At 53.4% G+C, this 27,416-nt stretch overlaps 3 protein-coding genes and 1 long non-coding RNA gene across 4 annotated transcripts in view; 1 reads left to right on the top strand and 3 right to left on the bottom strand.

The window, feature by feature from the left end:
- The window catches only part of LOC133280930 (S-adenosyl-L-methionine-dependent tRNA 4-demethylwyosine synthase TYW1-like), a 331,505-nt gene that overhangs the window by 190,249 nt on the left and 113,840 nt on the right, over positions 1-27,416 (bottom strand). The gene's annotated exons all lie outside the window — the stretch shown is intronic.
- On the bottom strand, positions 10,203-13,505 carry LOC133280977 (leucine-rich repeat-containing protein 37B-like). The gene is made up of 6 exons (XM_061476064.1): positions 13,312-13,505; positions 12,333-12,404; positions 11,825-11,905; positions 11,281-11,352; positions 10,763-10,837; positions 10,203-10,520 (listed from the first exon to the last, which is right to left on the bottom strand). Exons 1-6 carry the CDS (start codon positions 13,503-13,505, stop codon positions 10,208-10,210), a joined length of 807 nt encoding a protein of 268 aa, XP_061332048.1. The 3' UTR covers positions 10,203-10,207.
- LOC133281049 (platelet glycoprotein Ib beta chain-like) lies at positions 13,588-14,402 on the bottom strand. The gene is made up of 2 exons (XM_061476188.1): positions 14,060-14,402; positions 13,588-13,871 (listed from the first exon to the last, which is right to left on the bottom strand). The coding sequence occupies exons 1-2, from the start codon at positions 14,227-14,229 to the stop codon at positions 13,796-13,798; spliced, it is 246 nt and encodes an 81-aa protein (XP_061332172.1). The 5' UTR covers positions 14,230-14,402; the 3' UTR covers positions 13,588-13,795.
- Positions 18,925-20,563, top strand: LOC133281021 (uncharacterized). The gene is made up of 3 exons (XR_009747343.1): positions 18,925-19,121; positions 19,978-20,060; positions 20,389-20,563. It is a non-coding gene; the product is annotated as an uncharacterized LOC133281021 (long non-coding RNA).

The following is a 27,416-nucleotide window of genomic DNA, read 5'->3' as shown; positions in this document are numbered from 1 at the left end:
GTTTGCCGTCTTGGATTTAAAGGACTCTTTCTTTTGCTTACCATTGGCCAAAGAAAACCAGAATTTATTTGCTTTTGAATGGGAACAACCTGACACAGTAAAGAAAACCCAATTAACTTGGGACAATATTACCTAAAGGGTTTAAAACAGTCCAACGATTTCTGGAAATCAGTTAGCACTGGAACTAGGATCATGCAAACCACCCACTCAGACGGGGACTCTGTTACAATATGTGGATGACCTATTAATTGCCACAGAAACAAAGGAAGAATGTGTCCAGTGGATGGTGGGACTATTGAATTTTCTGAGACTGAATGGTTACTGGGTAACCAGACAAAAGGCCCAACTAATCCAAACCCGACTTTCCTACCTAGGATATGAAATAACAGGAGGACAGAGGAAACTTGGAACGGCTAGAAAAGAAGCCATCTGTCAAACTCCACGACTGCCAACCATCAAGGAGGTCCAGATGTTCCTGGGAATGACTGGATGATGCAGACTTTGGATGCATGATGATGGTGTTCTGGTAAGACCCCTATATGAACTGTTAAAAGAAACCCCTCTAGAAATTTAAAGACCAGAGCTAATGAGAGCTGCAGCTCTGACTTCTGGATGTGACTAAATCCTTTTGGCTATATTCCTATGAAGAACAGGAAATAGCTTTGGTGGTCCTTACTCAGAAACGAGGACCCTGTAAGAGAGCAGTGGTGTATTTTTCAAAACAGCTGAATGAAGCGAGCAAAGGATGGCCCGGATGCCTAAGAGCTGTGGCAGCAGTTGTCACGAATATTGAAGAGGCTCGCAAATTCACCTTGGGGAAAAAAAAAAAAAAAAAAAAGAAAGAAAAAGAAAAAATGAAAATTACTGTGCTAGTGCCCCATGTTGTATCAGCATTCCTGGAACAGAAAGAAGCCCACTGCTTATCTCCCGCATGTTTTTTAAAATACCAGGCCACCCTTGTGCAACACGATGATATAGAAATTGTGGTCACTAATGTTGTGAATCCAGCAACTATTAACACACGACTGCTTGGCCACTATATGAAACTATATTCAAGCCGACCAGATTTGAAAGAAACCTGGAAGGTGCCCTGGAATTGTCTAAAGACAAAAGGATAAATATTTTGACTGATTCTAAATACGCATTTGGTGTGGTCCATGCACAGGGCGCCATCTGGAAAGAACGAGCACCTCTGAACACACAGGAGAAACAGATTACACATGTTACAACTACTGAAAGCTGTTCAGCTACCTGAGGAAGTAGGTATTATGCATTGCCGAGGGTATCAACAAGGTGAAATTTGGCCAATTTCAACAATCCAAATTCATTCCCTTAATCCCTGATGGCAAATTAACAATTGAGAAATCTAAACCTAGATATTCAAAGGAGGATAGAAAATTGATTGGAGATCTCAAAGGAGAGGAAAACAAAGAAGACTGGGTTCAGATACCTGATGGGCGGACTGCGATCCCCTATAACCAACTCTGGAAGCTAGTTCAGGAGGAACGTAATAAAACTCATTGAGGTAGCTAGCAACTCTTTGTATAAATACTCAGATGAACAAATTGCAGGAAGGAATCTATAGAACATAGTTCAATTAGTGACAATGTCAGCCCTGTCTCAAGAATAATCCTAAAATTGAAAATAGAAATCAAATTGGTACAACTGGGGAGGAAGTTATCCGGCACAGCACTGGCAAATAAATTTTTCTGAATTACCGAGACCAATATTTGTTGGTGTTAACGAATGCTTTTTCAGGGTGGCCAGAAGCATTCCCTTGTAGAATAAATAATACAAGACAAGTAATTGGGACATTGTTAAACAGTATACTACCTTGTTTTGGAGTACCAGAGGCAATTTCTTCCGACCGAGGCTCGCCCTTTGGTGCAAAATAATGACAAGAAATTAGCAAAAATTAGAAACTGATTGGCAACTACATGTTCCTTACAGGCCTCAGGCCAGCGGGCAAGTAGAAAAGATGATCAAACAACAGATTAATAAAATATGTCAAGATATTGATACCAAGCCTTACCGCTGGCTCTATTAAGAATTTGAACTAAACCTCGGTCGAAAGACGAGGCTATCCCATATAAAATTTTATGTGGAAGACCGTATCAGTCCCAGTTTAAAGGAGAAAGTCTTCTGAAAGTGGGAGAAGGCTATCTCCTAAAATTTCTGGTCAATCTGGGAAAACAATCAGAAGAAATAAGAGAATACTGAGGACAAGAGTGAGAGGCACGGATTATCCGACTCACCCTTTTAGATCCAGAGACTGGGTTTACGTTAAGAATTTTTCAGGAGATCCTCTACAGGAGAAGTGGAGCAGACCATATCCAATAATACTGACCACCTTTACAGCAGAGAAGATAAAGGAACAACCTGCTTGCAAGAATAAAGAAAGCACCAGAACCAGAGAAGACATGGCGGATTGAACCTTCAGGACCCTCGCATATGAAATGATAGCAGTCATAATTTGGATTTATGTGATAACTGACATACCAGCTTGGGACTAATACTTATACCTGAAATTAATGCAGAATGTTACTAAAGTTGTTAATTGTAGTGACTGTTGGCTGTGTGCACAGTTGCCTGAATCAGGAGAAGAGCAGGGCCTTCCATTAACTGGAGTTCCAATTTCTAACACTATCTCACGGACAAACCTAACATTTGGCACAGTTAATCCTAATCGAAGCAAAGAATATTATACCTGTGTACGAAGACGTATGACACCAGGAACCAGGGTATGAGGTTTGTTTAAATGCCACAGGTGTAAGTCACTATTCAAATTGCAATCACACTATTAATATATGGTATTGTGGTTCAGTGGTGGCCCGTTCCTGAAGGGAAAGGATGGCATTGGTTATGTGGAGAAAGTACTTATAAGACCCTCCCCCCAACTGGAAGGGGGCATGCACCTTAGGTGCTGTGATACCCCATCTCGGAACCTGGGTTAGAAGTTTTGCTAATTTCGTAGTTTTGTGAGATGGCTAATTCCATCTTTGGGAGTAAGGGAATTAGAAAAGGCAGTCATAAATATCTCAGCAACCATAGAGGAAACAGAAAGTAAAACCACTGATATAATCCAAGTGGAACAAGAATCAATGAAAATTGCTGTTCCTGAAACAGATCAGGAGGAAATCTGGAAACAAACTAAAAGATTTCAGAAAATGGCCAAGGACAATACCTCCTGGGGGTTTGAAGAAATGTAGAAAAACTTACCTTCATGGTTACCTGATCTCTCCTGGTTAAGGCAACCGGTGCCAGGAATGATAATTGTTTTAATACAGATTGCTTGTGGTATAACAAAATTTTCTTCCTGAAACTGTAAACGATCTATGATAAACGATGAAGATTGAAAAAAGAAATGAAATTTAAATATCAAGTAGAAACAGGAAACTATTTCAAAAAGACTCTGGATGGTAACGGCAGCATATAAAACGTTGCGACAGAATTTGCAAAAGGACAGAAAAAGGGGGTACAGACATTTGTTGGTACTAACGGACACCTTTTCAGATTGGCCAGAAGCCTTGAATGGCTAAATAACCTAGGAGTGACTGGACGGTTCCGGGAAATACTTAAACGAGGCCTTCTAATCTTAGCTATAGGACTACTCATTTTAATGACTGTACCTGGCATAATACAGTGTATATCAAAATCACTTCATAAATCGATAGAAGGAACACGGATAGCTCTGTCATAAATCACACAGTAAAAGAATTAACTAATTTTGTAGAAAAAGGGGGGATTGATACAGGGTTAACCAACGTACAGGGGCGTTAGTATTGTCTGTACCTCTCACGCCTACTAAGCAGAACAAAGGCACTAACCATTGAAAAGGAAAAGCAGACACCTGGTTCTATGGACAAGGAAAAGCAGACTGATTCTACTGATAAGCAGCTATTGATAAGGAAAAGCAGACGCCTGAAGGGGGAGAAGCAGATGGTTTATGGCTGGGACCCCGACCAAACCCACAGGCCATACGTGAAGACTAAAAGGCGAAAAGTTCCGGAAGAGGAAGACTCAGTTACTTCATCTTGAAGGCCCCTACCCACAGGAGGAAGACTCAGTTACTTCATCTTGAGGGCCCCTACCCACAGGAGGAAGACTCAGTTACTTCATCTTGAGGGCCCCTACCCACAGGAGGAAGACTCAGTTACTTCATCTTGAAGGCCCCTACCCACAGGAGGAAGACTCAGTTACTTCATCTTGAAGGCCCCTACCCACAGGAGGAAGACTCAGTTACTTCATCTTGAAGGCCCCTACCCACAGGAGGAAGACTCAGTTACTTCATCCTGAAGGCCCCTACCCACAGGAGGAAGACTCAGTTACTTCATCTTGAGGGCCTGCCCATGACCAGAGGGGGCACTGCACAGGCGCAAAGGACCTTCTAGCTCATTCTAGTACAAAGCGGGGATAGGTACAGGCGTATTGCGCAACCTTACGAGTATATGTAACTTGAGAGAATAAACGCAGAGGGAAACAACACTGAGGCACGCGTGACTTTGAGGAATTATCCCCGTGCGTCTCAGCGCTGAATAAAAAGCATACCTGCTTGACAACTTGAACGGGCCGTGGAGCCGTTACCAGCACCATAAAGACGCAGGCCTGTGGCCAGAGCACCGCGCATGCACCACAGCAAGGCGGCTAGAGCGCACCTTCTACCACAGAGAGGCACGCCTGCGGCCAGAGCGTCGCACGTGTACCACAGAGAGCCGGGCGCTGCGCTGGCAGCGCGGTGTCTCCGCTCGGGGCCGCTCTGTCCCGCGGGCACGCGCCGCCACTGCCCGGGGGGTGCTTCCGTCTGGAGGCGCGCTGCTCCGTGCTCACCTGCGGGCGGCGCACGCGCACTGCGCCGGGCCGTGGTTCCGCGCTGCCGCTCCCCAGCTCGGGCGGAGCCGCTCGCCCCGCCCCGCCCCGCCCCTTTGCTGTTCCTCCGCCTCGGCTGCGCTCTGCGCGCGGGGATGCCCGGGCCGAGCTCCGGGCGGTGCCGGGAGCGGGCGCTGCGGGGCAGAGCACGCTTTTGGGCCGTAACCGCTGGGTTCATCCGGAGGCACCGGACCCCTTGGTGCCGCGGGGCTGAGGCGCGGCGCTCCCTGCCCCGGCCGGAACCCGCGGCAGCTCCGCTTCCGCTCCAGCACCCTCGGGGCCCGTTGCCTTCGGGCGCGGATCCCGCGGGGCCGCACCGGGAGCGGTGGTGTGGGCCCGAGCTCGGCGGTGCCACCCCTTGGGGTGTGGAGCATGGTCTTAGAAGCCCGGACTGGTTCGGGTAGAAGGGACCTTAAATCTCCTCCAGTTCCAACCCCTGCCACGGGCAGCCACACCTTCCACTCGAGCAGCTTGCTCCGAGCCCCTGTGTCCAACGTGGCCTTGAACACTCTCAAGTGCTGGGGGCACCTGCAGGCGGGACAGCTTCGTGCTGTGACCCCCCCAAGCTGGGCATCGAGTACCAAAGCCTTTAGTGGGGTGGTGCCCGGGGCTGCGCAGAGCTGGCTCTGCCCCTCACCCTTCCTGGGGTGCTGTGGCTGGTTGCTCCTTCCTTTGGGGGCACTCCAAGGAGCAGCCAGCAGCGGAGTCACCAGCCAAGAAGCGGCTGTGGGGTGGTGCTGCTGCTTAGCTACGGCCACATCCCGGCAGCACGTGATCAGATTGGCAATTTAATAGGGAGCCTTTCAGCCCTGCACACACCCTCCAGTTCAAGTGCCATTGAAATGGGAACCCGGAGTGCCCATGGCGGGAGCTGACCCCTCCCCATCCGCCACCTCCATTCCCAGGGAATGCGTGATGCTCAGTGCACATGAGAGGGCTCGCTGGGGGCGGGAAGGCGGTAGGCAGGCAAGAGAGGATGCTCGGGGCAGGTACATTTGTTGCTGGGGGCATGGACTGGCTGCGCTGTGAGGAGCTGAGCAGGAGAACACGTGGTGGAGCTCGGGCTGGGACCCCTGGGAAGCCCAAGGAAGACCTGGAACAGCAGTTGGTGACTGCTCCCAGGAAAGATCAGGGTGGTGGAGAAGCATCCCAGGGAGCGTGGAAGCCAGGGAGAGAGATGGTTCTGAGGGTCTGGGGACACAAGAGAGTGGTGGGAGCATCCCATCCCCATCGAGCTGGGGATTGGAGGTGCTGTACAGACAAAGGCTGCATGAAAAGCTTGTGGCCTGTGGATCAGGCCTGGCAAGAGGGACGGGTGCTCCTCGGGCTTTCTGGGAATGCTCAGGATCCAGAGGGTGCAAACACCAAAAGCAGCCAAGAGACACCCCGGGGGATGCAAACACCAAAAGCAGCCAAGAGACACCCCGGGGCTGGGATCCCTTTTCCAGGCAAGGTTCAAAAGGAAAACACAAGGAAGGGGTGGCTTTTTTTTTCCTCCGTGCTTGCTTATCCCTCTTTGCTAGGCAAAGGAATTGCCTGGCACAGAAGGGAAACGATGTTTTCTTTCCCCTGGTGCTATTGCCTGTTCAGATGGTACCCACTGGGGTGGATGTATCTGGCCTCCTCTGTACCTGGGATGTGCTGGCATTCCCACATCCCTCTACCTTGGGAGAATCACAGTCTTTATAAGCTCCCCAGTGCTTGCTGTTGCTTCTAAAAAGCTGGTGGCACTGTCTGGCTTCAAGTGGCTTTTACATAATACAGACTGTCAGGCCAGATGATCATCACGGTCCCCTCTGGCCCTCAAATCTCTGAATCTAAAAATGAGAGGGCACCAGCACCTACCTCCTTGCTTCTGGCTGATTGAATCCGGGGCATCACGTGTTCTCTTTATCCTCTCCTTTTCTCTCTCCCCTCCCTGCATCATCTTTAACTGAAGGTGCATTCTCCTTCCCCTGGTGCCCGGGGCTGGCAAATAACGTCGGAAGGAGCAGACCTCTCCAGCCTCGCGCTGGGATATTCTCCTCCCCAATCGCAGTGTTTCACTGGTGGGATCAGGGGTGCTCGGGCTTGGAGATGGCTGGATGGAAAACAGTGCTGAGCTCTCCCGGTTGCTTTAAAAAAAGCAACTGAAGTTCTCCTGGCTCCAGAGTGAGCTCTTTTGGGAGCCGCCGGAAGGGACCCGACCAGGCACGCTCCCCCACGCGCACACTCGGGTGCTGCATGCGTGTTCTCACGCGCAGGCACGTACGTGTGCGAGCACACACACCTGGGGGAAGAGCTTCAACGGCTCCGGCTGTTAACGGCCCTCCCAGTGCTACAACTGCCCGGGATTAATGTGATGAATTTTAAAGTCTAGAGGCGTCGACTAGGGAATCCGTCCTTTGAATCTCAAGTGTTCCAGAGTCTGAGCTATCGTGGTGCTGTATCTTCTGATACTCGCCTCTCCTCCCTCATAAGTAGCAGTCTCCTTTTGAGTTGTCAGAAAAGGTAATCCAAACGTCATTTCATAAGGAGATATCCCTAAAGCCCATCTGGGTTGTGTTCGAACTCGTAAAAATGCTAAAGGCAAACACTTTACCCAGGACATTTGGGTCTCAATCATTAGTTTAGTTAACGTTTGTTTCAAGGTTTGATTAATTTTTCCACTCCTCCCGAGCTTTGAGGATGCCGTGGGGCGTCCAATTCCCATTTTATCCCCAAGGCGCGGGTTACTTTGGAAGACTAGTGTGAAACAATTCACTCATGTTTAGTGGGGCCACTACATTCCACAGACTTACAACATAAACATTGTTCTCTTTCTACAACCTAAGTTAAGATAAAAAGTACTTTATGTTTTCCAGGCACCAGCTTTTCTTATATCAATCCCCGCCACCCCCCACCCCCCCCACCCCCCCCACCCCTCCCCCGGGTCTTTCTTTTACGAATTCTTTTGCTATGTGACTCCGTTTCGCTCAAGAGTTCTGGCCCTTTTTAACTTGTTGTCTAATCTTGTGTCTTTAGCGAGCTTTGTGTCTGTTACTGTAAACTGGTACAGTTATCCCCACATAACCACACCTATGATTTGCGAAAGCCAATACATCTATGTGTTTATCACGTTTGCGTGCACACACACAGAGGCTCAGACACACGCATGCGTGCGTCCATCAACTCACAGGACACGGGCAGAACGAACAACCCAACAGTTTTATTGGTGACTTCGAAGAACTTCTATCCTGCTCCATGAATAAGGAGCATCACGCTGGGGTTCAGGGTGCCTGTGGGGCAAGCAAAAGCCATTTCTCTGCTGACACATGGGCACCAGGAACCCCTGACCAGCTTCTGGGATATCTGAAGTGACAGCAAGGACATAACAGCAATGTCACAAAACCCGTTGGAGAGGGAGTTGGAACTGAGTGAGCATTAAGCTCCCTCCCAACCCAAACCACTCGGTGAGTTTATGCTTCTATGAACATCAAGGAAATAAGAGCTGGGAAATAATAGCCGAGAAAATAACAGCAAGGAAATAGCATCTAAGGATATAGCCAAGGAAGCAACATCAAGGAAACCCTCAGCAGTTCCTACATGGAACAAGAGCTGAACTCGGCACCAGCATTGCCAGCAGGAGCCAGGACAAGCTGCTCCCAGCAGCTCTGAACACCTCCAAGCTCCAGTGTGGGGTACCACAATGAGCTCCAAGTCTGGGAAGACATCCTTTGTGCTCGCCAGCACATCCACAGGCATCCGCAGCAGCACCCGGGCCCCATGAGCACTGTGGGAGCAACCCCCCCCCCGCCCCTGTGCTCTCCAGCCCCAGGGTTTGGCTGGCAGCGCTCTGGCAAACGAGTCTTTGGCTCACCTTGAAACAGCACTGCACCAGGAGAGCAACGGACGTGATGAGGGTCAGTAACAGCGAGAGCGCCAGCACCGGCGGCAGCCAGCGGTCAAAGGTGTGATTGGCCATCTCCTGGGAGAAAAGGAGAGTGCATCAGGGAGGAGAGGAGCGGGGAGGGAAGGGAGGCCCCTTCCATACCCCACTGCCCAGACACACACATGCAGCCATGCCCCGTTCTCTCCTACCGTCTCTGCAGATTCACTGCCCATCTCCCCGGCCTGGACTTGGGCATGGGGACGAGAGGTGCCGGCATCCTCCTCCCGCACACACTGCTCAAGGAGGTCAGAGGGCTCCGGGTCATGCTGCCTCTCACTCAGCAGCTTCAGGAGCAGCTCCGTCCTCGAGACCATCTCGGCGCAGGCCTGCTGGAGCTGGGGCAGGCCACAGTCCTCGCGCAGGGCTCGAGCCACCTGTGCCATGAACCTGCGCAGGGCTCCATCTGGCACCAGAGAGTGCAGGTGGCGGCTGAGCAGGGTGTCAAAGGGGGGTCCTCGCGTGGCCGCGCCACCCGGGGCGCTGGAGCTGCCCTGTGCCGTTGGGCTCGGGGGTTCCTGCTCCTTGTGATGCTCCTTGGGCTGCTGTGTGGTGGTGCTTGCAGGGGCAGTGGGTGGTCTCCCGCCTAGAGAGGAATGCTCTGCTGCAGCCGTGTCCTCTGGTGTGCTGCTGGCAGCAGGGGGGCCGTTTTTAGCCAGCAGAGCATAGAAGAAATGCTGGATAGTGCTCAGTCTCTGCTCTGCTCTACCCTCTGCTGCTGCGGGCTCTTCTTCTGCACCCTCGCTGCCCACTGTCCCATCGCTGTCCTGCTGCTTCTGCTCCTCATCTGTCCCAGCAGAGTCCTGTGTTGGGGATGGTGCTTCCTCCTCATCTTCTGCACTATCCTCATTCTCCATCCTATCAGGCGTGTTGGTCTGCCCCATGGCGTCGGAATGATCCTGACTCTCGCCAGACCGGTCGAGATTTGGGTCCTCTGTTGGGTATTGTGCAGGGGGCTGTGCTGCAGGAGGGCTGGGTGTTCTCTGGTGACTAGAGACTGGGAGGACGTCGCTGAGGTTCATGCTCCGCACTGCTTCCCGTAAGATGGACTCTGCGCGGGTCAAGCCTAAGCCCGGCTCCTGTTTCTGCCAGTGTATGGCTCTTCCTCCCTCCCCTACTGCCACCTCGTGCCCCTTGTCCCTCTGCGCTGGCCGGGCTGTGCTGGGGCTTTTCACAGTCAGGATGCTCATGGCCTTGTGCAGCTTGTTCTTTAGCTGTGCCACGAGCCCCTCTGCTAGGAAATAGAGCCTCCTGGTGTCGATAGAGCCGCTCCAGCCCCTGTGCTGAATGCTCCGCAGCATCAGCGTCAGCTCCTTGGCGATGTTGCCCTCCTGCCTCGAGAGCTGCTGAGGGGAAGGTGCTGATGCATCGGGGCTGCTCAGGCTCCGGGCAACTGTGAGCGTGACGGTTCTCTGCTCCCTGAGTGAAGGCTCCTTAGGCTGGAGATTCAACACGGACCTGCTGTTCCCTTTCTTGGGGGGCACCGGTCCCATTAGGAGCCCTGGTGTCTCTGCCAGGGGAGCTGTAACACACCAAGAGCACTTCAGTGACAAAGAGCTTTCTGCCAGACAAAGGCTCAGAAGGTTCACTATAGCTGGGGGACATGGGCAGGGCTGTGGGCCAGTTACCGCAGCGGGGAACAGTGCTGTTGCACACGCTCATGCAGTCGAAGCTGAGGGTCCTGCACGGGGTCACAGTGCTGTGCTTGTGCTGGCAGAGGCAGCAGGCCGTGTCGATGGACAGCTTGCTAAAGAACAGAGGTTGTGCACAAACACTCAGCATCGCGACCCAGGGCAGCGACTCCAACCCAGGTGGCGCACAGAAACGCCTCAGGGTCTGCTTCAGTGTCTGCTGCAGCTCTGAGAAACTTCCCCTCGCTCCCTGTGTCCCAATGGACACTTTTGTGCTGCTGGGTTTGTTCCCCACACAGACCCTCTGTCCCAGCAGCTGGGATCTGCTGGAGGTGGGAGCCAGCCACCGCACACTCACAGTGTTTCCAAGCGGGATGTTCTCAGGAGCAGCATGAGCAGCGTCTGCCGAGTCACTCGTGTGGCACCCAGGTCCCTGCAAGGGTTTCAAGAAACACATTACATTTGAGGTGGCGGCACCAGCCTCTGCTCCGGGAACAAGCCCAGTCCCTGCGGCTTGCTGTGCCGGCCGCAGGGGGGGATCTGCTGCTACCTAATCCAGGAGAAAAGACGGAAAACCGTCTCTCTTTCCTGCTGTGCCCTGCTCCCACCCATGGGTCTGAACCAGAAGGGATCCTGCAGATCCCATGGGAGATGGATGCAGACAAGTTCGAGTCCGTGTCCCAGCACCGTGCTGGCTTTGCAGACGGGACACACCAGGACTGCTCAGCCTTTGCCTGGCTCTGCCGCTGCCTCCAGCAGGAGAAGGGTGGGAGAAGGGTGGGATTTGCTGCTGGATCTCTGCTTTCCTGGCCATGGGGCACCCAGAGACACAAAGAAAGATCCACGGTAAGCCGTTAACAAGGAGTCCGTACTTACAGGTGAGTGACTGAAGGCAGCTTGAAGAACCACGTGTCCTCGATAACAGACAGGGGGTTATGGCGCAGGACCCTGAAATGAACCAACACCCCATGTGAGCGGGGGGTGCAGGATGAGAGCGGTGGCAGGGGCTCAGTGCTGCGTGTGTGAGGAAGGGCCTGGGGTGAAGGTTCCGAGCCTGAGCTGAAGGTTACAAGCTGGGGTAGATGCTGATGGGCAGATTCACAACATACATCAGGTCCTGACTATCTCCAGCCCAGAGAGCGAAAGCCCAGAAGTGCTGCTTCTGGAAAACACAACATCTCTTTCTTTCCTCCTCAGCTCACACTTTCTGGTGGCTTCCCTCCAACAGGACTTTCCCTATTTCTCACATTCCCACTGTCCCTGAGCGTTGTCTCTGGTCCTGCACCCAGCCAGGCAAAGGCGTGGCCTGACAGAGTTGTCATTCAGCATTGATGCTGCTGCCTACTGGGGGTAAGAGGTAAGCAGAACACAGTGACAAGTGCCACTGCTCTGAGCTACCCTTAGACCTTGGAACACTCACAGCGTCTGGAGGAACTGCATCCCGTGCCATGCCCGGAAGGTGTCGCTCCGGATCTGAGTGATGAGATTTCCCTCCAGGCTTCTGGGGAAACAGGAGACCGCAGAAATGAATTGGGTCTGAGCCACAGGAAGCTGGAGAGAAGCAGCACTGATTTGTAGGAAACAGCCCCATCCAAGGTGGAACTGGGGGGAAACTGCCATTTTCTCTCCTGCTGTTTGTTAACCTGTCCAGGAGAGGAGATGAAGTGCATGCGTGCTGCATCTCTGCCTGCTCCAGGACACAGCAAGACTCAAGACACAGCTTCTATTCCTGCTGTGTTTGCAGAAGCCATGGCCCCATCCTGGCATGGCCACCAGCCACTCCCTGAGCTCCTGAGCTCGGCTGCTCCTTCAGCAGGAGAAACCGGAGGCCTTCTTCTAAAAATAACTGGAGCTTTTTCCAGCACCAGAAGGTTCTAAATGCAACCAGGCTTCACCAACCACACCAGGAAGGAACTCCCATAACTCACATGGTCTCCAGGAAAGGAAGGTTCTCAAAAGCACACGCCTCGATCAACTGGATTTTGTTGTAAGATAAATCCCTGTTAACAGGAGAACACAAAACGCTGGTGACATTTGCCCTGTCCCGGTTCCTCTCAGGTGCTTTGACATTGGCGGCACAGACGTGCCATCGCTCTCATTTCACGTGGGGTTTCTCTCCTGCACTGGCTTGCAGTGGTGTGTAACCGGAGGTCACGCTCCTGACGGGGGTGGCTGCAGCTCAGAGAGGTTCTCCCAGCTCTGATCCCACCAGGGGTATTTCAGGGCTGATTTTCCTCTGGTAACAGAGCAGGTCCTTTATGCACGCCCCAAGAGCACCTCTTGAGTGAGGCCTCAGGGACAGGCTGTAACGCCCTGTGTGACCAACATGGGGCTATTGCCCTTAGCTGCTAAACGTCACCTCCCTGCGCAGCCCTGCTCTGATGTGCGCAGGAGTCCTCTGGCCTGGCTCTAGAAACCAAAAGGTTCCTTGTCCCAGCCTGAACTCGCTGCCTGGGGGGCTTGTTCTGCAGCAAACAAGGAGAGAAGAACCTTTGTGGGGAGCGTTTCATGGCCTGCTCAGCCAGAGTCCCCACCCCATCGTGAGGGTGAATGGAAAGTGCCTGCTCCTCTCCACAGGCGATGAAGCTGCACCATGAGCTCACTCCAAGGCAGCTCTGGGGCATCCGAGCTGAGAGGAGACGAATGCACAAGGTTTGCCCTGGAGGAGGCGGCCTCGTGCAGGTCTGTGCAGGGAAAGGGCAGCAGCCACCTGCTCCTGCTCGGCCGTGGGGCAATGGGAGTGCAGCGCGTCCCTGCGGAGCCCGCCCCTGCACCAAGAACCTGCTCTGCTCTGGCTGCAGCCGGGATACCCGCAGGAATAAAGCCCTTCCTGGGGCGGACTGTAGAGCAGCAGGGCCAGGGCAGGGGGGAGGCCGTGCCCACCACCATGGACAGGGGGGTACTTACAGGTGCCTCAGCAGGAGCAGTCCCCCCAGCGAGCGCCTCTTCACGGCCAGCAGGTTGTTGTGCTGGAGGACTCTGCAAGAGACAGACGAACACGAACGGTGGCACCCGCGGCTCTCGGGTGCAATGGAGCTGTTAGGGGAGCAACCCTGCAGCAGTGTCACTGCGGCATCTCTCCGGGTCCCGCCACGACTCATCACGCTCATGGCAGGAGCAGGGGCTTGCTCCCAGCCTGCTGACCCTGACTGCAGCCCGAGCACGGGTTCCACAGGCCCAGGGATGGCCCCGGTTGGCAGGAGGTACACAGCCCAGGGCCCTGCTCGCCACGGAACAGCTCTGGGGACTCACACAGCTCCTTGCTGAGCAGCTCGGCCTTGGCTGCACGTGGCAAGCACTGGTGCGGTGCTCGGCACAGCCTCGGCTCGGCAGCCCGGCGGAGGGATGGGGATCCCGGAACCCCTGTGCCATGTCCGATACTGGTGGATACTCACAGCTTCTCAGCCCACAGGTATCCCTTCCACGGCTGAGGGCGAATGAGGGCGAGCGCGTTCCCAGTGAAATCCCTGCGGAGAAGCCATTGGCAGCGTCACCCCCAGCACAAACCCTTCCCCTGCCCCAGGGCTGCGGGGTGGCCGTGAGGCCGGCCTGGAGCTGCCCCCTCGGCGCTGCCCATCAGCCCTCCACAGGCAGCGTGTCCCTGGAGCCGCTCTCGGGGTGTCCGGGGCAGCGCCCGGAGCTGCAGGGCACTCACAGCACGGAGAAGGGCCGTTGGGGGGTGGCCAGGGGCACGCGGGCCAGGGCAGCGCTGCTGCAGTCCAGGCGGCGCCCGCGGCAGCGGCAGGGCCCCGGGCAGGGCCCCAGGGGCCGGGCCAGGCCGGGGGCCAGGCCCAGCAGCAGCAGCACCAGCAGCAGCGGTGCCATAGCGACACAGGGCCTGAGCGCCTTTGGTACCACACGAGGCTCAAGGCTGGGGATCCAAACCAGGAGCTCTCGTCTGCGACCAGCAGCGGATCTGGCGCTGTGCTGGCCCTGCTGGGCAGATACAGCCCGGGACACCTCACACCTCACAATGGGGCCTCGCCGCAGGAGTTTCATCGGCCGGGCCTGCGAGCGTGCGTCCCCACTGTGACATGGGACAATCCCCTGCCGTTGGAGCTGGTCGCTCTGCCCCACCTGGGGCGTGTTACAGACCAGCACATCTACGCGTGCAGCACGTGTGCGTTCAGTACGTGTTTGTGCAGTCTGTGCGCGTCTGCCACACGTGTGTGCTGGGTGCTCTCTGAAGGCAAGGGAAATCGGCTCGTCCCAGAACGATGTGTCCTCACTGGAAAAGCTTGACTCGGATCTGGCATCACTGAAATGACAGCAGGGACGTAACAGCAATGACATAACAGCCGTTGGGGAGGGGGTTGGAACTGCATGAACTGAAGGCGGGGCCTTCATCGCCTCCTTCGCACTTACGACCACCTTGTACAAGCCTGACACCTCACCAGCAGTGGACTGAGCCAGGGCCACCTCCCCGCGGGGCAGGGATAGGAGCGGTGGGAAGCAGGCATGGGGCAGGGAGCAGGCAGAGAGGCGGAGCTGTTGCCTGCTCCTGCCCGTACCTCATCCTCGTCCCTGTCTGTGTCCTTGCTCCTGCTGCACCACTTGGGCCAGACTCAGGGGCTAAGACTCAGAGGCTGAGACTCTGTGGCTGAAACGGTGGCTGAGACTCTGGGCCTCAGGCTTTGGAGCTGATACTCTCAGACTCAGACTCTGCGGCTGAGACTGCTGCTGAAAGTCTATGGCTAACACTCTGGGGTTCAGACTTTGGGGCTCAGACTGGGGCTGAGACTCTGTGGCTCTGACTCTGGGTCTCAGACTTTGAATGTCAGACTCTGTGACAGAGACTGTAATATAGACTCTGTGGCTGAGACTGTAGCTGAGACTCTGGTGCTCAGGTTTTGGAGCTGAGACTCTCAGCCTCAGACCCTGTGGCTGAGACTGTTGCTGAGACCGTGGGGCTGGGTCTCTGGGGCTGAGACTGTGGGGATGAGACTCTGTGGCTGAGACTGTGGGGCTAAGACTGTGGGGCTGTGTGGGGGTCGGAATGTATCAAAACTGTCAGAGACCATGGGAAGGAGGAACTACAGCAGGCAATTAAGAGCGAGCCGTCCCTGACTGGTACTTGGAAGTTGTTGGAACTGGCAAGGAACGAGGATGTCAGAACTGGAAAGAGGGGAGTGCGCATGCTTTTGGAGGAGCAACCCCCATGCACCTCAGCTGAATAAAGCATACCTACTTTACAACTCTAAGGAGTTGGAGTCAATCCACGTATCACTTTCACCTGATGTAACCGCAAGGCAAACACAGATGTGCTCTGCTAATTGCTTGGAAGCATATAAATATTGTGTAAGCTTTGCAATAAACGATCCAGCTTGCACTCTACCTCTGGGTCCGTGCCTCCGTCCTCACAGGGCTGAGACTGTGGTGGTCAGATTTTGGAACATACTCTGGCTGAGACTCACAAATGAGGACTCTGGCACTGAGACTCGGGCTACGACTGTAGGTCTGAGACTCGGGCTAAGACTCTTGGGCTGGGACTGTGGGGCTGAGACTGTGGGGCTGAGACTCTGGGCCTCAGACTTAGGAGCTGAACACTGTCCTGGGTTCAGCAGTAGCAGTCACTTTTTCTCCTTAGTAGCTGGTGCAGCGCTGTGTTTTTGACTTTCAGCCTGGGAGCAGTAATGCAAAAAGATTTAACCAATGTACAGGAAGGGGTAGTGTTAAGCCGCTTGCTTAACGATGTTAATGCTTGCCCATACTCCACAAACATTTTTCATGCTCATTATGCTGTGCTAGAACAGGATGGGAGGACACGGCTACTGGTAAGAGGAAGGAACAGTAACCTGGCTCCTGCTTTCTGGGTCCTGAAACCGGCTAGAGCCAGCTTTGTGGTTTGGACAATGACCAAGTCACCAGGGAGCATGAGCAACTATTAGAGGTAGAAAGTTTAAGCAGAGGAAGAGTCATTGACTTCATCTTGAGACCCTCACCCACGACCACCGGGAGTTACTGCGCAGCCGCAAAGGACCTTTTAGCTCATTATAATACGAAGCAGGGATAGGACATGAATATGTATAGGCATGTTGTGTAACCTAATACGTACGTATAATTTTAGAGAATAAATAAGGGGAGAAACGAGGTTGCAGCGGGCATGCCTTTGGAGGAACGATCCCCCATGCGTCTCAGCGCTGAATAAAGCATACCTACTTTACAAGTTTAACGAGTTGTGGAGTCTATCCCATTATCACTTTGGTGAGCCAGGCAGGAGACATCTGTTCAGCTGAAGGATCAGCTTAGGGGAGACATCCTAGGCACCCCAGGCAGCTTGCCTGGAGGAGCTCCGCTTTTCATCCGCTCACTGCGGGGGCAGACAACAACCTGTGCCGGCTGCGGAGAAACGGTATGCGTGGGATTTAGGTTTGTAATTTAGAGGGCCTATAAGTCGTACGCTTGGCCTGGGGCTGCTGGTAAGGCACGCAGAGACATCTGGCGCGCAGCGTAGTTCCCCTTGGCAGATGGGGCTTGCAAGCAGGTTGGGGACTCGTCGACCGATAGAGCGGCTGCTAGCGATCCTGAAGGTGGATCGGGTGAGTCCAGGGACTCGTTGGCCGATAGGGCAGCGTAACCAGGCGAGAACTGGGAGGGCTTATAGTTGAAGTGGGATAAGCTTTCCCTGCTGACAGCCTCCCTGGGGAGTTCTTGACTTCCTGTCTAGCCCTGTGCTGGTGGCAGGACCTGGTATCACACCATCCTCAACAGTCACTCCCAGCTTCTTTCCACCATGGATCCTGAAGCTGGCAGCTTTCTTTGGGCTCCTCTTCTCTCCTGTGAGGAGCAAGGGTGCACAGGCACTTTGATAACCAGGGGGATGTTTCTCTAAGCTCGATAATTTTGCCACCTTCCCTCCCTCCTCTGTGAAGTTGCTCTTGGTCACACTCCAGCACTTGAGACATGAGCCACGAGCCACAGCGATGAGCCAGCCAGAGCTACAAGTCCTGTGCTGAAGCTGAGCACAGCTGTTGATTTTTCACCCTGGGGCTGGTATGCAGAGAACCTTACAGCATCTCTTCTCTCCCCATTCACGGCAGGTTCGGGCGGATGGGACAAATGGAAACTGAGTCACGTCTGTTTTTCCCGATGGGGACCACACGCTTGGCAATGCCCTCCACTACATGGTTGTGAGGTAAGTGGAGTCACTACAGCCCCTGGTACCACTGGAGGTTCCTCTGTCTCCTGTTCTGCCCTTCTTCACTAAGTTGCATCTCAGTTGCTGCTGGAACAAGGCAAAACTACCTCTGTGCATGCTTGTTGGAGAATTTATATCAGAGCTCATGCCAGAGGCTCCTTACCTACCCCCTCCCTTAACAGGATTCACTTTCTCCTTGTGCTGTTAGCCCTGAGAGCGCTAATAGGCCTTGATGAGTATGAACAGCCTCACCTGGGGCCTCCACACACACCCTGCCCACAGGCTCAGGAACCCCATTTAAGCTTTCAGTCCCTCCTGGGCTGTGTTGTATCTATATGGGTCTTCAGCTCAGCTGTTGGATGCTGACCCATGGGCTGACTTCCTGACCCAACATCAGCCTCTCCTCAATGTTGTACATTGTACATCTGCTTGGTGCTCATAGGTTTTGTCTGACCCTCTTTACCCTCACCCGACCTGCAGGTTGTCTTCCTGGCCCGGCCTCGCACCTATTTCACCCCCACAAACCTGCCTGGTGACCTGGACCCTTGGCTGGCCCTGGCTACCACCTTTGCACCTTTGTTCATGCTCCCAGCTCCCCGTCCCGTAAGGAACAGCCAGCCCTCGCTGCTCTGATGGTTAGTAGAGAGGAAATGGAATGGCAGACATGTGACAGATTTCTGAATGTCTTACGTGGCTCTGGGTAAAATGATGTGCAACTCTGTAAGTACAGGTGGTCAGGCAGTACCTATGTCGCCTTCTGGGGCAAGTGCTGTCAGAAAAGAGGGTAGGAACAGCCAGTATTAAGCAAATTGATCCCCTTTAATGCTTCCATCAAGATGCAGGAATTGGTGCTGGAAATTAGTAATCCTGCTGCCCCCATTAAAATATACAAATGCCTTCACTGGTTTTATCCAGCTGGGAGGCACTGGGGGTTTGTGAAGACTCACTGGGAAGGCTCAGAAGAATTCCAGCAGGAAGTTCAATGCACCATCTCAAATGACAGTCGCATTGCAAATGCTGTGTGAATTCCTCTGATGTCTCACCATGACAAGAAAAAGAGCAGCCTTCTTGTGAGGGGCTGTGCTTTCTGCTGTGTGCGCAAATGTTCTACCAACCACCTCGGCTTGTGAAGGCAGATGTCATGCAGTCTGCAAACATCTTGTGGTGCCCTAGACGCATCTGCCTCCTTTGCCCAGCAGAATTGCAACAGGTCTGTGTGGAGGGAGGTTTCCACGCAGCCAGGATCCCCTGTTTGACCAGGGTGCCAGCCAGGTCTTTCCCCTGCCAAGTTCCAGCTGCAGCTCAGAGATAGATGGAAGGGTGTGAATAAGGTTACAGGGGGAGTGTCCTTTGAGCACATCCCTCCCATAAGACCCTCAGTCATATTAGAAACGTCCTGAGCCCCAGCAGGTCTGGGGTGGCCCAAGCCTCTGACTTCCCTGAGATTTGCTGTGGATTGGCCTGGGTTTTACTGCTCTCTTCTCCTCTCGCCCTTCCTGCAGCCCTGATGCGGAGTTCTGTGGCTACTGTATCACACACCCCTCTGAAAGCAAGATCAGCTTCCGGATCCAGACCAGAGGTATGGGGTGTGCATTGCTTTGACGTTCAGGGCCCTTCCTTTGTGGAATCCCCTCTGTTCACGTCAGGTTTCCACCATGAGTCATTTCAATAAAGAAAACCACTCTTCTCCCTCTTCTCTGCAGGCACGGTACTGCAGTGCCGGGGTAAGGTGGATCTGCTAAGTCCGGTCAGGGGTGATGGGTGCTTCACCTGCCCCTAAATCAGCAGAAGATTTGGAAAGCCAACCCAAAGGGTGCTGACATACATAGCTGCGGTGAGAATTTGCTTCTGCTTCTTCTTGCTTATCTGGCAGCTTTGCTCATCAGGCTGTGAACCAAAGCTCTCTTGAAAAGTTTGTGCTGTCTCTTGACTTGCCTCCCAGAGGGGTCTGTGTTCTCTGTTAACAGGCAGCACTGGCAACTCTGAGCCTCAGGCCATCACTCACTCCTCCCAGCACACCAGCCCATTCAGCTCAGTCTACTGCCCTCCATCTAGGCTCCACAGCTTTGTCTGCTGCCGCAGGAGGACAGTGTTATTTCATTCCTTCCTTATGGGGCTGCTCCCCTGAGTATCTGAGTTTGTGCTTGCTGGCTCTTTAATTTCCTAAAAATGAGTAGTGCTGAGGCTGTTCTTGCCAAGGGAACCCCTTCCCTGTGGGGCTCCTGCAGGGTTTGGCTCTGCCCTTCCTGCACCGTAGCCTGGCCTGAGCTCAGCTCTCAGGGTGCTGACGGCGGGCTGGTAGGAGGGAAGTGTGTGGCATGTGCCTGGTGTAAGAGCCTGTTCCCGTCATGGAGGAACAACCACACTGCCCAGAGCAGTGAGGGAGAGGGCCACCAACCCCTTTGGAAACCACTGGCCCATCTTCTTTCCCAAAGGGGCCCTTCCTGCTGTTGAGCCATGCCAGAAAGGAATGAATGACCTGATGGGTGTTTGCTAACATGTACTCAACACCTTTGAGGTGAGACTATTCCTGAAGAGTTCAGGGGGCTTTTCTGTCTCTTGGTCTCAGAGGTGAGAGGAAAGGGCTGACAGCTGTGTTGTAGGCATAAAGAACCTAGAGTTATCTCAGACTTTCTCTGCCTGACCTGCAGCATGGCCTGGCTTCCTGTTCCTTGGAGTGAATGTAAAGCTCAGTCACTTCTGAAGGTACCTGGAGCTCTGCCAGAGCTGCTCAGGATCCTCTGCACTGGGCAGAGGAGTCACAGCACAGATCAGAGTGGCGGCATGGGGTGTACGAGCTGCTCAGGTATACGCTGTTAACGTTTGTTCTTTGCTCTTGCTTGCAGAGGAGCATGAAGGAGTACAGGGCCCAGAGGGAGGAAGAGATACAGTAGCATTTGGGGATGGCAGTCTCCATGGACGTGTAAGGTCTGTGTGTTGAATTCCCTGTGCCAAGTATTTCTGGTAGTGTGTTTTAGGACTGCTTTGATGCAAACCTGTATTTTCTGTAATAATAAAGATTCTGCAGGCTGATGTTGCAGAGGTGACGCTGTGTTCAGCTCAGCAGGGTATGAAAAAAGATAGAAGGCAGTTCTTCCCCTCCTCTGTCTTCTTTCTATCTCTTTCCAAGTGTCGTTGCTGTTTCCTGCCCAGGATTTGACAGTTTTCAGGTAGCCTTGTGCACAGAACTAGTCTGCCCCACGTCCACAGGGAGCAGAGGGGCTCAGCACCATGTAAAGTCCAGCTTTTAGAGAGGCAGCACCTTCTCCCAGTTTCGGTCTTTCTGTTGCAGGCACCACTGCAGTTGACTTCAACAGATACAACCAGCCATCCTTTTCAAACAGATCGTTATCTGCTTGCAGCCCAGAAGCCCCCTGTGCTGGGCTGCATCCCCAGAGCGTGAGCAGCAGGTCGAGGGAGGGGATTTTTCCCCTCTGCTGCACTCTGGGGAGACACCCCTCCCCTGCAGTCCTGATCCAGCTCTGGGGCAACACCACAAGAGGGACGTGGAGCTGCTGGAGTGAGGCCAGAGGAGGCCACGGAGATGCTGTGAGGGTTCTGGAGACAGGCTGAGAGAGCCTGAGAAACCTGGAGAGGGGCTTTTTACAAGGCAGTGTAGGGACAGGACAAGGGGGAATGGCTTTAACCTGACTGAGGGGAGATTGCTGCTTAATGAGAAACACCCAGGAGAAAGAGTCTCCTTTCAAACACCACCACATTTTAGTCACATACAGAGGAATAAGAGGGAGTGTAAGAGAAACAGTGTTGGTTTTGCATAATTGGGGATGGGGCTTTGCAAGATTAAGGCTTTCCAATATTAAGATTTTTCCGTACTGGGGCTGGGGCTGTTACTCAAGGAACAAAACAAAGGGTTTGAGGTACCGTAACTTAGAAAGACACACTCTGTGGTTAAAGACAGTATCATCTCTGGACGAAAGATACACTCTGTGGTTAAAAAGAATACTCTTTGTACTACCTGTGACTAAGCCGGTGCAGGTTGGTTAAACGTAAGTCGAGGTACCACGTGTCTGCCAGAGAGTTCTGAAATCGATCCATAAAAAGAGATAAACAAATGAGAGGAAGTGGCATACAAAACTGAGTAAGGGGAGATGTAAGAGATCGAGTAAGGGGAGAGGTGGGACAATTGGCATGTAGCTGATACGTGTCGAATAGGCTGTAAACCTTGGAGTCCCCAGCCAATGGGGAAACAAGGGAGGGAACTTGCGGACAGCATAGGAAATACAAATCATTGTTCTGCTTTTGCTGTGTGTATGCCTGCTTGCCAGGAGACCCGTTTTTGCAATGACATTAATAAACAGCTGCTTCACTGCTGTGTCTACCCTGACCTGAGCAGTGATCTCGCCCTTCCGGGTGACTGCCCCCAGTTTATACACTGGGCACGACGTGCTGTGGTATGGAATACCTCTTTAGACAGTTTGGTTCAGGTGTCCTGTCTCTGCTTCCTCCCGGCTTCCCCTCCTCCCTGGCAGAGCATGAGCCTCAGGAAGTCCTTGGTCAGGGTAAACATTACTGAGCAACAACTAAAAACATGGGTGTTATCACCGCCGTTCCCAGGCTGAGAGTCAAAACCACAGCACTGCGCCAGCTACTAAGAAGGAGAAAAATGGCTGCTACTGCTGAACCCAGGACAGAAGAGGCAGAAATGAATTCATTTCATTGCCATTTAGTGCAGGCATCCCAGAGGCTGAACTCCACTGAAGCTGAGAACCTATTAAACCTGGAAGATGGAGTTGACTTAGCCAGGTGAGAAACACCCAGACCGACCTCTAACGGATGGAAAGAGCATCCTTGCTGCTGCACTGGGACATTTCAAAGGAGATGCAAGGGAGAGGAGGAGCAAAGTGTGGAGCATCTCTGGAGCCAGGGGCTCTGGTGCCCCACACGCATGGCAGAGGAGAGGGCTGCAGTGGCCTCCCTCTGTGCCAAACCCTGCATAGCCCAACGACATAAGAAGACCCTACAAATAGCTGTGGGTGTGATACTGTTTCCACTGTATCTCAGGATGGTTTTGGCTTGGACAAAGAGAAGTTGCCTGAGGTCCATGATGTTGTGATGCCCCACGGGCATTCCCTCAGAAAGCTGGCTAAGCCCAAAGGCACCCACAGCAGGGCTGAAATCCAAAGGGCTGGGGTGAAGGGCTTCTTCACTGTGAGGGCGCTGAGGCACTGGCACAGGGTGCCCCGAGAAGCTGTGGCTGCCCCATCCCTGGCAGTGTTTAAGGCCAGGTTGGACACAGGGGCTTGGAGCAAGCTGCTCTCGTGGAAGGTGTCCCTGCCCATGGCAGAGGATTGGAACTGGATGAGCTTTAAGATCCCTTCCAACACAAACCACATGAGAGTTCAGTTGCCCTGACTGGACTCACTTGTCCAGAGCTTTTCAGACTGTCAGATGGGAATGATCAGTCCCCATGCTGAGACAGCAGCAAAGACCACAGCAACCACGGCGATCCTCAGCACATCCTGCAAGGGAGGGGAGAGACCTGGAAAACACAAACCCGAGGAGCTGGGAGTGAGACCACCGCTGGGCCCAGCAAGGGTGGCTCTGGTGGTCCATGGGGCTTCTCTGTCACCAGGACACATTCAATTCATTTGCCACCTGGTGTCGCATCTGCGCTTTGTGCTGCAGGCTGTGGTCCATGGAATGTCCAACCTGGGACAAGTGCTGCCCATAGGCTTTCTTGGCCACCCTCCAACCCCCCCCAACATGTTCTGCTCACCATCGCCTTGGCCAAGGGCCATCAACCTGGGACCTCCTCCAAGAGGGGTCTGCCAATCTCCTGCCATCCATCCTGCCGAGGATTGTGCCTTGGTGGGATCAGAGACTGGGAATTGCTGCTGATCATCCTACTATGGGGATGATGTTCCTGTCAACAGCACGTGGGGCACAACCTCCCGAGAGGGCAGCTGAACCTTGGGGGATGGAGGCAGAGGCATGGGATGAAACCACCCAGGGATCTCCAAGGAAGGGTGGAGAGAAGGAAGAGGGATGGGAGGTGAAACTGCAGCAGCCATCACCTGCAACTGTGATGTTCAGGGAGGTTTCTTCCCAGGTGAAGGGCTGTGGTAGCATTATGGCAGCAGCATTATGACAGCAGTGAAGGGATAATGCCAAAGTAAATGAAGGGAATTGCTGGGAGTGATATCGAGGAGGAACTTCTGTGTTATTTCAAGTCTGCTCTTATCTCTGAGGCAGCATCTGGTACCGGCAGATTGCAAAAAGACCGTCAGGCAGCGTGGCCTGAGGCTGAGAACTTTGTCCTGACTTCTCCATAAGGAGGCTCCATGGGCTTAGCTCTGCCTGCCCTCAACACGTGAGGAGGTACCATCTGCAGAGGGCACTGGCACACAGCACTCCCCCAGTCCCTCCCTCCCTGCACTGAGAATAGAAAGCAAGGGAGGGAACTGTGTTTCCAGGATAGAGCCCAGCCCTCTGTCACAGCCTGGAAGGTCTCCTTGGGCAGCATCACCAAATCTGCTCCCCTAGGACATGTTGGGAACCTCTTCCCAGAGTCTCCCTGGTGATGTCTCCATGCATGACAGGCTGATAGTCCATAAACACTCAGGTAACGCCCCTGCCCTGCTTGCACCCATTACCCCCTTCTTTCCTCCCATGCCCACCACTTACTGAGGACTTCCAGCAGGATTTTCAGGCTCTCCCTGTCTCCCATGTTGACAGTTGCTTTGTAGATGCCACTGTCACTTTCCTGGACACGCTCCTCCAGCAGGAGAGATCCATCGGATGGACGGAAAACAGCTCGTCCTGCGTAGGGTGCGTGGATGGCTGGGCTGTGGGATCCCTTGTAGTACTGCAGGACGGTGTGGGAGCTGGCACCACTGAGGTATTCCCACTGCACGGAGTAGACCTGCGTGATGTTACCCAGCCCAGGAAGCAGCACTGGGGATCCCACAGCAGCAACTTTACTCTTGAGGGTTCCAAGATTTCTGCAGCCTGTTGCAAAGGCACCGGCAGCCCTGGAGGGCAGGAGAAGAGATGAGCAGGGGAGATGGAGCAAGTTGGCATGGCTGGAGAGAGGCTTTTTTACCCAGATGCCAGGGGCACACACATGGTACGTGGACTACTTACTTGGTCACAGCCTCTCACAAAGCCATCTCCCATCACGCCTCCAGGCAGGGAGACATTCCAGCTGGAGCAGATAGAGATGCCGAAACACAGCCCAGGATGGTTGGAGCTCTCTGCTTGCAGCGCTGCAAGCTTTTTCTACTCCACTTTTAGGTGGAGTTCCCTCCCAGTCCATGGCAGGAAGAGATTTTCTAATTCTGACCCAGTTTCCATGGTTCATTCCCAATTCCCAGCCTTGTTTGGGGCTGAAGGTGTCCATCCACTCCCAGCAGAGCTGCCTCTCCCAAATCACAGGGTGATTTCTGGGCTTGTCGTGACTTGGGCTCTCAGAGGCACTTGGGGACTTCAGGAGGAGGGTAAGTCACAGTGTCACCCCCTTCGTTTTTTGCCACCCCCACCCCCCCCCCCAAAAAAAAAAAAAAATCACAACAAAACAAACCCAGTGCTTTCTAGAAAAGCCAGGCAGAATCACAACCAAAGCCCTGGGTTGGGAAGTGGAGTCTTAAAAACATACATGTTTTAAAGGGTGAATGTAAAGGGTTTAAAGCAAGGAGCCAGCCCCAAGCAGAGGAGGCAGAAGAAAAGGTGTCTATGCACAGGCGGTGGTCCATCCAGCTACTTGCTAGCAGTGTTCCTGGTGCTCCTGGGGGCTGCTCTGTTGGAGTGCCAGGATTTCTCCTAAAGCTCCTCCTCTCCTGTGTAACTGCTCCACGGGAGCATCAGCTCCCAGGCTCCCAGAGACAGGGACCAGCATCAGCCTGTCCCAGCCCCGCAGCCAGGCTTCCCACCGGGACACAGGCTCCAGCAGCGCTGGGACGCTGGGCAGGTGGGACACGGCACCCTGGCTCCCCACACACCCCATTTGCTTGCCGGTGCCCTGGTTTCTGCCTCATCTGCAGTGGCCGCTCACGAGTGTTTGCTGCCCATGCGGACAGCCAGAGAGAGGCCTCTGTGCCCTGCCTGCTGCTCCCGGCAGCTCTGCAGGTGGGAAAGGAACCAGTGAATCCAGCTCACCTGATGGCTTCCATCCCTCATCCCCACAGCACCGAGAGAGGGCTCCTGCCGTGCCTGCCCGCCCCACCCGCCCTCGCTGTTACCCAGCCTGAGAGGAAGAAACAGCCTCATGGCTTAAAGTCCCCTCGCTCTGGGAAATCACTGTTCATGCAGAACATGCGGCACCACCAGCAGAAGGAAAGAGCAAACACTTCAGGGCAGGCAGCTTTCACAACTGCAATATCCGAAGCTCATCCGATGGGCACTTGGAGCTCACTAACACCACAGCATCGGAAATCTAGGTACATTCTAACAGGTTTCTTTTCTCTTTTAGATGCTCACCCTGAAAACTGTTTGTACCTTTGCACTCCAAGGCAGCCTTGTCCATATATAAGGACACACTGAGGCTTCTCCCATAAGTAAAACTGCAATAAACGTTGTGTTATTACATACTTCAGCCCCAGCAAAAATCTGCAGCAGGCCCCTCCATATAATAAACTGTCAGAAAGTGAAAGGCAGGATGCCTTGTTTACCGATGGGTCCTGCCGTATTGTGGGAAAGCTTCGGAGATGGAAGGCAGCTGTATGGAGTCCTCGACGATAAGTTGCAGAAACTGCTGAAGGAGAGGGTGAATCGAGCCAGTTTGCCGAGGTGAAAGCCATCCAGCTGGCCCTGGACATTGCTGAACGAGAAAAGTGGCCACTACTTTATCTCTATACTGACTCATGGGTGGTGGGAAATGCCCTGTGGGGGTGGTTGCAGCAATGGAAGCAGAGCAACTGGCAAAGCAGAGGTAAACCCATCTGGGCTGCTGCACTGTGGCAAGATATTGCTGCCACAGTGGGTGCAGAACCTGGTGGTGAAGGTACACCACATAGATCTTCATGTACCCAAGAGTCAGGCCACTGAGGAACACCAAAACAGCCAACAAGTGGATAAAGCTGCTAAGATTGAAGTGGCACAGATGGACTTAGATTGGCAACATAAGGGTGAATTATTTTTGGCCCCGTGGGCCCATGACACTTCAGGCCATCAGGGCAGAGATGCGACATATAGATGGGCCCGTGATCAGCAGGTGGTATCGTATTCTCTTCCCTTGTTATTTTCTCTTATCATTGTTGTCGTTGGTGGTAGCGGTGGTGATTGGTTGCTGGACTGTTCTTGTCTCAACCCGTGGGAGTTGCATTCTTTCAATTCTCCTCCCCATCCCACTGGGAGCCGGAAAGGAGAAGAGCCCGGGGGGGGGGGGGGGGGGGGGGCCTCAATTGCTTCCAGCCCGGCACCACTCACTGGGAGTGAGTGAACAAGCTGTCTGGCTAGGTTTAAACCACGACACTTGTATAAGAACCGCGTGTGAGAATGCAACAATTGACAGGTGTATCGAAGAAACAAATGCTACTAACTTTTGTGTGTGCAATTTTACCAAAATCATTGGATGCGATTTTACCTACACCACCCCTGTCACTATTTACCAACTAATACAAGATAGCGATGTGTTATACCATGATATACCTGCCCTACAGATTGGACTGAAAATAGAAATGCTAAAGAAAATGTTCTATGACCCAGAGCTGGAGAAGATGATGCAGAAGGCCAACGAAACTTCTCACCAAGCAATATGGGCTGTTAAGCATAATGTAGAAGAAATCGAACAAATCATCACTGACACCAAGAAAACTGGAGAGCACCACTGGTGGGAAGTTTTCTTGGTAGGGACAAAATGGCAACCTCTTACAGCAACTGAACTTTTTGATATACTGGTCTACCCTGTGCTTGTGCT

This window comes from Pezoporus flaviventris, unplaced genomic scaffold, assembly GCF_033815535.1.
Source record: "Pezoporus flaviventris isolate CSIRO_AGI_PZ_B2104156 unplaced genomic scaffold, CSIRO_AGI_Pfla_v1 ptg000093l, whole genome shotgun sequence".
NCBI lineage: Eukaryota > Metazoa > Chordata > Aves > Psittaciformes > Psittacidae > Pezoporus > Pezoporus flaviventris.
This window is presented reverse-complemented; position numbering and strand designations above follow the sequence as displayed.

Coding starts and splice junctions, on each gene's coding strand:
- LOC133280977 (XM_061476064.1), bottom strand. CDS start 13,505: ATGAGTCGTGGCGGGACCCGGAGAGATGCCGCAGTGACACTGCTGCAG. Junction 12,405..13,311: donor CTGCTCCTGCTGAGGCACCT/GTAAGTACCCCC, acceptor TCCTGTTAACAG/GGATTTATCTTACAACAAAA. Junction 10,838..11,280: donor CTGCCTTCAGTCACTCACCT/GTAAGTACGGAC, acceptor AAACCCTTGCAG/GGACCTGGGTGCCACACGAG.
- LOC133281049 (XM_061476188.1), bottom strand. CDS start 14,229: ATGGCACCGCTGCTGCTGGTGCTGCTGCTGCTGGGCCTGGCCCCCGGC. Junction 13,872..14,059: donor CAACGGCCCTTCTCCGTGCT/GTGAGTGCCCTG, acceptor GCTTCTCCGCAG/GGATTTCACTGGGAACGCGC.